At 40.6% G+C, this 12,921-nt stretch overlaps 1 protein-coding gene across 1 annotated transcript in view; it reads right to left on the bottom strand.

The window, feature by feature from the left end:
- NWD2 (NACHT and WD repeat domain containing 2) overlaps positions 1-12,921 on the bottom strand; it is a gene marked incomplete at its 5' end in the record, with an annotated part of 203,120 nt that overhangs the window by 83,671 nt on the left and 106,528 nt on the right. Inside the window, one exon of the mRNA XM_082838651.1 lies at positions 6,500-6,616. Within this exon, the coding sequence (XP_082694777.1) occupies positions 6,500-6,616 (117 nt within the window). The remainder of the gene's footprint in view (positions 1-6,499; positions 6,617-12,921) is intronic.

Genomic DNA, 12,921 nt, shown 5'->3' with positions numbered 1-12,921 from the left:
GGAAGGACTCCTCTCTGGAAATTTTAATCATTTTTGTCTCCATAGCTCTACTAGCTCTTTAGGTTGTTACAGTCCTAGTTTTAAGTGAACATTTTTCTTACCAATTAAGTTATAAGGAGGTTAACTGCTCTCCAGTTCACTTACTTTTCTCCATAATTCTTGTAGTTAAACTATTAAAATAGCTTATGTATTAATAAAAATTTATTGTGGAAACATTTTCTATATTAGCAACAATTAACTAAACAGCTCTCTTGGCTGCTACCAGTGAGATAACTAGCATTATTTTTTAAACATATATATATATATTTTGGTACGCAGACCTCTCACTGTTGTGGCCTCTCCCGTTGCAGAGCACAGGCTCCGGACGCGCAGGCTCAGCGGCCATGGCTCACGGGCCCAGCCGCTCCGCGGCATGTGGGATCTTCCCGGACCGGGGCATGAACCCGTGTCCCCTGCATCGGCAGGCGGACTCTCAACCACTGTGCCACCAGGGAAGCCCTAAACAATATTTTTTAATGTTTGCCCATTCTAACTTTTTTTGGTGGTGATCAAGTGATTTATTATTGGAACGTCTGTTGGAACCAATTTATTAATGGAACCCATCTTAGAACTATGATGTCTAGCTGATTTAAACTGGACAAGCTTAATTTTAATGTAAAGAATTCTTGATTGTGCAAGCAAAATATATCTAGAAAATCTGAGGTTGTAGATTTTTATTTAAATGTTTTTTTAAAAAGGACTTTAAGGGCTTCCCTGGTGGCACAGTGGTTGAGAGTCCTCCTGCCGATGCAGGGGACACGGGTTCGTGCCCCGGTCCAGGAAGATCCCACATACTGTGGAGTGGCTGGGCCCGTGAGCCATGGCCGCTGAGCCTGTGCGTCTGGAGCCTGTGCTCCACAACGGGAGAGGCCACAACAGTGAGAGGATCATGTACCAAAAAAAAAAAAAAAAAGGACTTTAAAAAATGTCTAGATTCTTTAATTTAGATGATTTTCTAGTTTAAACCTGTTCCCATTTTAGTACTATAATTTAGTAAATCTGTACTTATAAATTTGAGAACTAAGTCAAGAAAAACCTGTACATGTTGCTAAAGTACAAACTAAGCACTTGTTTTAATTTTTCATATGTATTTTATTTAGTGTACCTAAAATGGTAAGTCAATCATAAGTTGAAATGTGGATAAAATGAACTATTTTCCAAAGCTAAACTTTTATAAAAACCCTTATTTTCTTCAAATTCAATGATTTAAGAACTCTCACAGTATGATTTTCTTAAAATTATTTAAAGTAAGAAACTAAACTTGAACCATCAAGTGGGCATAATTTAACTGTGAAGGTGATGATGAGCTGATCTATATCCTGTAGGTTTAGTTCACTACTGTCACTCAGTGATGTACAAATACGGAATGGTTTAATTTTTACCAATAACAGCCGTGGCTTTGTCTTTACTCTTCTGGCTAGTGGAAAAACTTAAACTTGCTGAATAATAGATTTTGCAGTCTAACTCCTTAAGTTTTCATGTTTCTGGTTTAAAAATCTAGCCCTCTAGCTTCCATCTTCTCCCTTTGTGCATACTGGTTTTAAGAGCGCCTGCCCGAAGCTGCCTGTGGTAGGCAAGAGCATAGCCTGTTCTTTCTTGGTCCCGTGCCACTGATGGCAGCGTGTGTGTTGTTGGGGGCTGGGTGGGGAGGCTGCTTCAGCATCTATGATGGCAATAGTTCCATTCTTTTGGCCTTGGATGTTTTTCTCTCCAATGCCAACATATTATATCTGTGCAGTCTGGTAGCCCCAATGAGAATGCTACATGGGCTTTGGCTTCTTGAGACTCCTAGCAACCGACCAAGCAATGAACAATACCACAGACAGCATTTTCTTTGTCCTGACTCTGAATGTGAAGTCATGGAATCTCCTCTTACCTGTCTCTAACTGGCACTCTTTTTACTGGATGCATGGGCCTAGCCTGGCTCGCTTAGAGTAAGCTGCCGCTACCTTTTCCTCAGTAAATCTTCACATCATCCAGACTATGGATTGAGGGAATGTAATGAGATGCTGTCTGCACCCCCCAGAGCACCCACACATTTGGGGCAGCTTCATTAAAGTTATCTAAGCTTTTCAAACTCCAGTTCTTCAAGCCAGCAGAGCACTTGCTTTTATCAACTTCTGCCAAGAGACGGGCCTTTGCTCAAGGTCCAGAGTCAATGCCCAAACTCCCCAAGCAATTCTCCGGGGGTACTCCAAATATGGAGGGATGACAAGAAGAAAATTCCCCTCTCCCCATAAATGCACACTGTGAAGAGAAATGGGGATGGTATAGGTAGCATGTACCTGGAATCTGCTCTCTCCAACAGGCAAATTCTTCTCCCCTTCATAAGCATTGTTTATGAACTAAGTGGGTGGGACAAACTGGTGGGGGAAAGATTCTGCTGAAGTTTTCACACTTTGCGAAGGTTGAGGCAATTCTCTGTACTTAAAAGGAGAAACAGATAGTGAGTTTGGACTCAACTGTGAGCTGCCTCCCTGTTTACTGCAATCCTGGTCAAAAACCCTCCTTGGGAGCAGATTAAGGTCTTACTAAGTAAATTTCAGCAAATTAATGTATATGCTCTACATTTGACAATGTTAAGAATGAACCCAGGGCTTCCCTGGTGGCGCAGTGGTTAAGAATCCGCCTGCCAATGCAGGGGATATGGGTTCAAGCCCTGGTCCGGGAAGATTCCGCATGCGATGGAGCAACTAAGCCCGTGTGCCACAACTACTGAAGCCCGTGTGCCTAGAGCCCATGCTCTGCAACAAGAGAAGCCACTGCAATGAGAAGCCTGAGCACCACAATAAAAGAGTAGCCCCTGCTCTCCGCAACTAAAGAAAGCCCGCACACAGCCACGAAGACCCAACACAGCCATGAATGAATGAATGAACTAAAAAACCCTTTAATATTTGTCTGAATCAAGACTTAACACTTTCTACATTGAGGCTATCATCAACATTCTCAAAGGGAAAATTTTTCAGTGCCACATAAATGCCCAGTATGAATAAAAACATTTTTTCTCATTTGAAAATAACTGAAATCACAATTTAATAATAACTAATGGTTGTGTAGCCCTTTATAGTTTATAAAAAACTCTCACATACATCATCACATTTGGTTTCCACGACAAACCTTTGATATTTCTTCAACATTTAGTTTACTGTTATTTTTTCCCATTTTATGGATGTGAGAAAGTGTGGTGAGGTTGGTAAGCTGCCTTGTCAGAACTAGGGCTCTAACTCCAGTTGTAAACTAAAAATTCTGTGTTTTTCCCACTGTCTGAGGCTTCCTCTAAACACATGTCTACAAATGCTATTCTTCCTCAGTAGAGATGATGTATTTCTGTGTGATACATCTCCCAAGTTAATCCTGAGAGTGAAACTGGACACGTGTCCAGGTACCTTACTCTATCACTCTATCTTTTTGACCAAAAGCATCTGTACAAAGAATTGTCTGGGATTAGCAGGCACAGCCTGCATGTCTCTAGGACCTCAGGCCATATCTCAAAGGACAACTTTTAGGAAATGAAGTTGAAAAGAGCCATGTGCATACAACGCTTATGTTTCCCTTTGGACTTCAATCCCCTGGGTACTTAAAATGAAAGCTTTGTTTGGTACTGAATTTGTAACTAACATAAAGGCTAATATCTGTGAAGGCTTTGAAAATATAAAAACATTTTTTTCATTCAGCAATGGTGAATTTTCTTGCCAAACACTTCAGCATTAGGGGAAGTAATATGCCATGCTGTGCAGCCCAGGGGGTCATCATGACTTGTAGAAATGTCACAAGGGAGCAGTGTGCAAGGAAACCGGAGCTTAAAAGCGACACACACATGCCCGCTGTTACCATAGTTACAACAGGAAAGGCCATGAGAGGCGTGCTTTCTCCTATAAGCAGTGAAATAAACCTTCCGTGATTTAGGATCACTGGGGTGAATAATCCTGACTCTGTCCACAGGGTTTTATCGTGGTTGCCTTGAGTTTCAACGTGTAACAGGGAAGAGAAGGAGGGATAAATGATTTGTTTAAGCTCAGTGGTTACTGATGTTCTATCACTTAACCTTTACTCTACTCTCAGAGCCTGCATGAACTTGGCAAGTCTTTATTCATTCCCCTACCAGTAAATTATAGGGATTAATGGCCATGACTAATTTTAGTTTGGGTATGACACACTAAAGGGTGATAAAAGGAGAATGTCTCTCTCATTCCTGAATTTCTGAGGCTGGATCAGTATAAAGCTATGGAGATCATAGCAATAGAGATGCCCCAGGACATACACATAGTTCTTTATGCTTCCTAAATCTGGCTTTCTAAGCATGATGGAATCCGGTCTAACTTGTCTTCCAAAGTTTGAATCTCTCCTACAGCACCTCTGCCAGAGTGATTTGTATTCCCTAGTTTGATGAAAACTTTGTAATGAGTGCATCACCCATAATATAGACAGTTTTGAGAAATAATGATTACAACAACAAATAAGTAAAAGTGTCCTGTAAATTCGTTTCATCCCCAGAAAGACCCCAGGAGGCAAGTAACTATTATTTCCATTTTATAGAAGGAAGCCAAGACTTAGAATGGTAAAGAAGTTCCTCCCGTGTCCCACAGCTGTGAAACGTCAGTCATACCCAGCTATCTGTGACCCCAAAACCTGAGAGGAAGCTATAAACTCTATCATCTTCACCTGGAGCAAAAATCTGTCTCCTTGTAATTTCCACCCACTGGTCTAGTTCTATCCTCAGACTCAGGGAAAAAGTCTTAATTCCTCTTCCACTACTAGCTCTTTGTATATCTGTATGGATTTCAGGACTTTCTGCAGTCTGTTTAGACCACAAGACACTGTTTTTAGATGTCCATTCTTCAACCCGCCTCCAACCATGTATTCTTCTTGTTTTGCATATTGCATTAGCTTTCTAATGGGTTTCTTCATGCTCTGCCCTGTCTGACCACCAGCAGTTGTAGGCTTTAAAATGAGTCAGATCTCTTCAGTCCCCTGCTCAACGCACTCTGCTTCTCATGTCAAAGTGCAAGTAAAATCTTTACAGCCAACTTCAAGATGGCAAACCCCATGCTGTGGCCTCCAGTCCCACACTCTCCCTTTCTGCTCACACTACTTGAGGCACACCCACTTACTTCCTGTTCCCTAAACCTGCCAAGCATGTTCCCCACTCCTCTCTCTGGAAAGCTCTGAGCTGGAATATCCAGTCGGTTCTTCCCTGTCCCTCCTCCTGTCTCCCCTCCTTAGTCACCTTATCAGTGAGACCTTCTCCATCTACTCTATGGAAAATTACAAGTCTCCCCCCTCACTGCTCTTCCCTTTCCTCCTTCCTTTTTGTATTTTTCTCCACAGCTCTTGTCACCATCTGATTGTTTATTTTACTTATTTCTTTGATTTTTGCCTGCCTTCTCCTCTTAGCCCCACATAATGACACAAGCTCCATGAGGGTAGAAAGTCTTACCTTTTAGTTCAATTCTAACATTAAATCATAAGAAACTGGCCTAAAAAGATGACCATTTCATATGGGTCAACTTGCCCCAGCACTAAGAGCAGCCCCTGGCACAGAACAGCATTCAGTAAGTAGTTGGTTGATAAATGAATAATTTATCCACATACTTTATGTACTTTACACCTTATGTGGAGTTGAATATAGATGGACATGCAAATAAATATTAAAAACTTTTATTGATACACTGAACCTAGCATTTAAATATAAGATGACATTTTCATATCATAGTAATTTTAACAGTCATCCGTCAGCCTCAGAACATCCTGTGTCGAAAGGGCCAACTTCCCTATCAATTGGTAGGAGCTGTTTGGATTCAGGATAAGGTCTTTCTCTTCAGCTAAACTGAGGCAGTGATTTTGCACATCACCGCCATAGAGTGACCTGCTTCTTACCACCACTGTGTTTACACAGAGGAGTGGATATTCTTTAGAAAATAATGACAAACTAATAATAGTATTCCTGTTCAACATCTCTAGCTGAAAATCACTGCAAAAACATTTTTTCCAGAGGGTATCAATTCCTATTGGCAGATCTGAGACCTATATTTGGTTTACTTTACTTTAACAATGTTTCTGCCACAGTATTTAAAAAAATATGCCAGAAATTCTAATGTTGAGAAACAGATACTAGGATAGAATACTACATGATAAAATATAAGGAAAATTAGGATAATTATTGGAGGACTAACACAGTAAGCCTTACTGCTGATCACAAGGTGTTGTGGAAATTGTTGTCAACCCCAAGTCAATCCTTTGATTACCACTTCAAATTATTCACTGTTAATTTGCAGCGCTGCTTATGGAAAGGGGAGGATTTTGTCCTCACACATTGAGGGCAAGGAGACAGTTTAAGAATTTTAAATAAATACAGAAAAGCAAGGTTTTTTCCCCCATTCTAAAAGCCCCTTAAGAATCACAAATCAAGAATTCTCACATTCATCTACAATAGAAAGCATTAAGTTTTTTTTATACCCACAACAAAACATGGACCTGCAGAAGTTTTCAAACAATCCTCCAGGAGCTTCATGCGGGTCTTCTGGAGCTCAGGGCTGTCCCATTCATCTTCATCAATTCCCCAGTACAGATCTATAACCTGGGGACCAATGGAGGAGGCAGCGTTAATTCACCTGTGCGAAAAATAATTGATGTGTAGGCTTTTATATTCACAGTATTAAGCTAATGTGACTTCTAACTTTTCTCTTTGCAGCATGTTTTCCCTTGCAGAGGGAAAATGATTTTTAAGATCAATCTAAAGAGGTATTTTTTTAAAATCCCATGATGGTTTGGGGATGAACACTATAATTTTTTTTGTTCCTGATTATACTGTTGACATGGCCCCAGAGAAAATGAAATGTTAAATATCAGAGGCTTTGCAATTCAGGCTTTCATTATATTGAAATGGTAACAGGATTTCAGAAGTCTGAAAGCAGCTGGGATATAGTTACTACATTATCGGAGACAAATAACAGTGTATAATTTTACTGTTATGTCTCAATATGAGAAGGGAAAACCATAATGGGCATTGACATATACTGACCCAAAGTTAAATAGCTACATTTCTGTAAAAAATAAAAATAGGAAAAGAAACCTGTTATCCCACAGAGACATTTTGTTTATATCTTATCTCTAAGCAGCTTAGCTTTCATTAATACATATCTGAAAAAACATGTATGGAAAACAATGAAAGGTATGCCTCACTGAGAAGTGAAGATAATAGGATCCTCTACCTCCTTACTTCAAAGACGATGAGGAAAGAGTCTGTAAAAAGCTTTTACAAGTACACTCTTTGAAAAATTTGCTATGGAGAGCAGAATGGGTTTCATTCCTTTCACTCAATTGCTGTCTGCATAAGCTAAATGTTTCTAATTGTAGCTTTGAAGATTTCTTCTTTTCCTTTATTTCCCACAAGCAGAAAAAACAACCTCTCCTCCTGCATGGCATTCAGTGAGATGTAGGCACAGAGCGTGGGGTCCCCCACTGTGCCCCAAGTGCTCTGTATACTTTCCATCTCCTGGCCAATGCCCCACACAAGTGTGTTTGTATCAAATCTTTGTCTATCTGCATTTGAGTTTTTAGATGGCTGACAGAGATAACAACTTCTTTAAAAAAATATTCCCGTGGCTCAGTCCATGAGTTTTATAACATATGAAACTATCAGCACTGATTTTGGGGTTCTTTCTTTTAATCTACTTTACAAGGTTTAATCACAATATTCAGAAAGAGGGACATCTGAGACTATAACTTGACTGTCCACTATGAGAGCCCTTAGCTGTGGTTATCTAAAACTAAATATAAATTAAAATTAAAAATTCAGTTCAAGTGCTCAATAGTCACATGTGATTACTGACTCCCATGTTGGAAAATGCAGATATAGAATACTTCACCATCACAGGAAGTTTAATTGGACAGAACTGTAATTTACTGAACTTCATATACTGAAATTACTAGAACAAGTCCATTTTTGGCCATCTGCCAATAAACTCTCACTGTGAATGGTAACTTAGTTGTGTCATGCACAAACTAACAACCATACACAGAACCTGGTCCCCGTCCTTGTGGCTGATACTGTTTGATATCTGAGGAAAGGTAGGATTTAGAATAAATGAGAAACAGAAAGAAATGGTAAAAATGAAAGTTAATGTAACAAAAGCTATAAATATACAACTGCTATTCCTCTCACATCTGTGACATAAAATTATATAAAGTAATAATTATGTCACTGTAACTTATTAGATGTTGCATATATAATAATAATAGCACAAAAGGGAGAAAAGGGAGTAGAGCTATATGGGAGTAGTCTTTCTATAGCTCACTGGAATTATCAGAATCTACCTATGATTTATACTAAGATGTATATGCCTTAAAATAACTACAAAGAAAACTCAGAAATGAATGATTTTTTCACTATACGGAATTAAAATGTTAAACTAGAAAATATTCACATATCACAAAGCAAAGAAGTAAAAGAGGAATAGAGGAACAGAAATGACAGACATATAGAATAAAAGTAAAAGGGCAGAAGTAAATCTAACTATGTCAATAATACCATTAAGTGTGAATGGTTTAAAAAGTCCAAACAGAGAGACTGTCAGACTAGATAAAAACAAGATCCAACTAAATACTTCTACAGGAGTACACTTTACATTCAAAAAGGTTAAAAGGATGGAAAAAATGACAAAGGAGGCAAGAATATACAATGGAGAAAAGACAGTCTCTTCAATAAGTGGCACTGGGAAAACTGGACAGCTACATGTAAACGAATGAAATTAGAACACTCTCTAACACCATACACAAAAATAAACTCAAAATGGCTTAGAGACCTAAATGTAAGGCCAGATCCTATAAAACTATTAGAGGAAAACACAGGAAGAACACTCTTTGGCGGACTCCCTGGCAGTCCAGTGGTTAAGACTTCGTCTTCCGGCTGGAGCAGAAGATGGCGGAAGAGTAAGACGGGGAGATCACCTTCCTCCCCACAGATACACCAGAAATACATCTACACGGGGAACAACTCCTACAGAACACCTACTGAAGGCTGGCAGAAGACCTCAGACCTCCCAAAAGGCAAGAAACTCCCCACGTACCTGGGTAGGGCAAAAGAAAAAAGAATAAATAGAGACAAAAGAATGGGTGCGGAGGGCAAAGCGGGGAGATTCCCGCCAGAGGATCGGTGCCGACCGGCACTCACCAGCCCGAGAGGCTTGTCTGCTCACCCGCCGGGGTGGGCGGGGCTGCGAGCTGAGGCTCGGGTTTCGGTCAGAGTGCAGGGAGAGGACTGGGGTTGGGGGCGTGAACACAGCCTGAAGGGGTTAGTGCATCACGGCTAGACGGGAGGGAGTCCGGGGAAGAGTCTGCACCTGCCGAAGAGGCAAGAGACTTTTTCTTCCCTCTTTGTTTCCTGGTGCGCGAGGAGAGGGATTTAAGAGCGCTGCTTAAAGAAACTCCAGAGATGGGCGTGAGCCACGGCTAAAAGCGCAGACCCCAGAGATGGGCGCGAGCAGCGGCTAAAAGCACGGACCCCAGGGACAGGCGGAAGACGCTAAGGCTGCTGCTGCCGCCACCAAGGAGCCTGTGTGCGAGCACAGGTCACTATCCACACCTCTCTTCCGGGGAGCCTGTGCAGCCCGCCACTACCAGGTTCCCGGGATCCAGGGACAACTTCCCCGGGAGAACGCACGGCGGGCCTCAGGCTGGTGCAACGTCACGCCGGCCTCTGCCACTACAGGCCTGCCCCGCATGCAGTGCCCCTCCTTCCACCCGGCCTGAGTGCGCCAGAGCCCCTGAATCAGCGGCTCCCTTAACCCCGTCCTGTCTGAGCAAAAATCAGACGCCCTCCAGCAACCTACACGCAGAGGCAGGGCCAAATCCAAAGCTGAGCCCCTGGGAGCTGTGAGAACAAAGAAGAGAAAGGGAAATCTCTCCCAGCAGCCTCAGAAACAGCAGATTAAAGCTCCACAATCAACTTGATATACCCTGCATCTGTGGAATACCTGAATAGACAACGAATCATCGAGAAGGAGAGCAAGATCTATGATTTTTTCCCCTTTTCCTCTTTTTCTGAATGTGTATGTGTATGCTTCTGTGTGTGATCTTGTCAGTATAGCTTTGCTTCCACCATTTGTCCTAGGGTTCTATCCGTCCATGGTTTTTTAAAAAATTTTTTTCTTAATAATTAATTTTAATAACTTTATTGTACTTTTCTTTCTTTCTTTCTTTCCTTCCTTCCTTCCTTCCCTCCTTTAGACAATGAATCATCCCAAATTGAGGAGGTGGTCTCTGAGAGCAAGATTTATGATTTTTTCCCCTTTAACTCTTTTTGTGAGTGTGTATGTGTATGCTTCTGTGTAAGATTTTGTCTGTATAGCTTTGCTTCCAAAATTTGTCCTAAGGTTCTATCCATCCTTTTTTTTCTAAATTTTTTTAATTCAATAACTTTATTATACTTTATTTTACTGTATCTTCTTTCTTTCAGTCTCTTTTCCTTCCGTCCCTCCTTCCTCCCTCCCTCCTTTCTTTCCTTCTTGTCTTCTTTGCTTCTTTCTTTCTTTCTTCCTTCCTTCCCTCCTTTCTTTCTTTCTTCCTTTCTTCATACTTCTACTAATTATCTCTACTTTTTCTCCCTTTTATTCTGAGCCATGTGGATGAAAGGCTCTTGGTGCTCCAGCCAGGAGTCAGGGCTCTGCCTCTGAGGAGGGAGAGCCAACTTCAGGACACTGGTCAACAAGAGACCTCCCAGCTCCACATAATATCAAACAGCGAAAATCTCCCAGAGACCTCCATCTTAACACCAGCACCCAGCTTCACTCAATGACCAGCAAGCTACAGTGCTGGATACCCTATGCCAAACAACCAGCAAAACAGGAACACATCCCCACCCATTAGCAGAGAGGCTGCCTAAAATCATAATAAGTCCACAGACACCCCAAAACACACCACCAGACGTGAACCTGCCCACTAGAGAGAGAAGATCCAGCCTCATCCACCAGAACACAGGCACTAGTCCCCTCCACTAGGAAGCCTACACAACCCACTGAACCAAGCTTAGCCACTGGAGACAGACGTCAAAAACAGCGGCAACTACGAACCTGCAGCCTGCAAAAAGGAGACCCCCAAACACAGTAAGATAAGCAAAATGAGAAGACAGAAAAACACACAGCAGATAAAGGAGCAAGGTAAAAATGCACCAGACCTAACAAATGAAGAGGAAATAGGCAGTCTACCTGAAAAAGAATTCAGAATAATGATAGTAAGGATGATCCAAAATCTTGGAAATACAATGGACAAAATGCAAGAAACAGTTAACAAGGACCTAGAAGAAATAAAGATGAAACAACAATGAACAACACAATAAATGAAATTAAAAGTACTCTAGATGGGATCACTAGCAGAATAACTGAGGCAGAAGAACGGATAAGTGACCTGGAAGATAAAATAGTGGAAATAACTACTGCAGAGCAGAATAAAGAAAAAAAGAAAAGAACTGAGGACAGTCTCAGAGACCTCTGGGACAACATTAAACCCACCAACATTCAAATTATAGGGGTTCCAGAAGAAGAAGAGAAAAAGAAAGGGACTGAGAAAATATTTGAAGAGATTATAGTTGAAAACTTCCCTAATATGGAAAGGAAATAGTTAATTAAGTCCAGGAAGCACAGAGAGTCCCATACAGGATAAATCCAAGGAGAAATACGCCAAGACACATATTAATCAAACTGTCAAAAATTAAATACAAAGAAAGCATATTAAAAGCAGCAAGGGAAAAACAACAAATAACACACAAGGGAATCCCCATAAGGTTAACAGCTGATCTCTCAGCAGAAACCCTGCAAGCCAGAAGGGACTGGCAGGACATATTTAAAGTGATGAAGGAGAAAAACCTGCAACCAAGACTACTCTACCCAGCAAGGATCTCATTCAGATTTGATGGAGAAATTAAAACCTTTACACACAAGCAAAAGCTGAGAGAGTTCAGCACCACCAAACCAGCTTTACAACAAATGCTAAAGGAACTTCTCTAGACAAAAAACACAAGAGAAGGAAAAGACCTATAATAACGAACCAAAAACAATTTAGAAAATGGGAATAACATACATATTGATAATTACCTTAAATGTAAATGGATTAAATGCTTCCACCAAAAGACACAGACTGGCTGAATGGATGCAAAAACAAGACCCATCTATATCTGTCTACAAGACACCCACTTCACACTTAGGGACACATACAGACTGAAAGTGAGGGGATGGAAAAAGATATTCCATGCAAATGGAAATCAAAAGAAAGCTGGAGTAGCAATTCTCGTATCAGACAAAATAGACTTTAAAATAAAGACTATTAGAAGAGACAAAGAAGGACACTACAAAATGATCAAGGGATCGATCCAAGAAGAAGATATAACAATTGTAAATATTTATGCACCCAACATAGGAGCACCTCAATACATAAGGCAAAAACTAACAGCCATAAAAGGGGAAATCGACAGGAACACATTCATAGTAGGGGACTTTAACACCCCACTTTCACCCATGGACAGATCATCCAAAATGAAAATAAATAAGGAAACACAAGCTTTAACTGATACATTAAACAAGATGGACTTAATTGATATTTATAGGACACTCCATCCAAAGACAACAGAATACACATTTTTCTCAAGTGCTCATGGAACATTCTCCAGGATAGATCATATCTTGGGTCACAAATCAAGCCTTGGTAAATTTAAGAAAAATGAAATTGTATCAACTATCTTTTCTGACCACAATGCCATGAGACTAGATGTCAATTACAGGAAAAGATCTGTAAAAAATACAAACACATGGAGGCTAAACAATACACTACTTAATAAGGAAGTGATCACTGAAGAAATCAAAGAAGAAATCAAAAAATACCTAGAAACAA

The sequence above is a fragment of the Leucopleurus acutus genome, assembly GCF_964270905.1.
Source record: "Leucopleurus acutus genome assembly, chromosome: 4".
Classification (NCBI taxonomy): domain Eukaryota; kingdom Metazoa; phylum Chordata; class Mammalia; order Artiodactyla; family Delphinidae; genus Leucopleurus; species Leucopleurus acutus.
The sequence above is the reverse complement of the archived record's forward strand: the minus strand, read 5'-3'. Positions and strand labels throughout refer to the sequence as shown.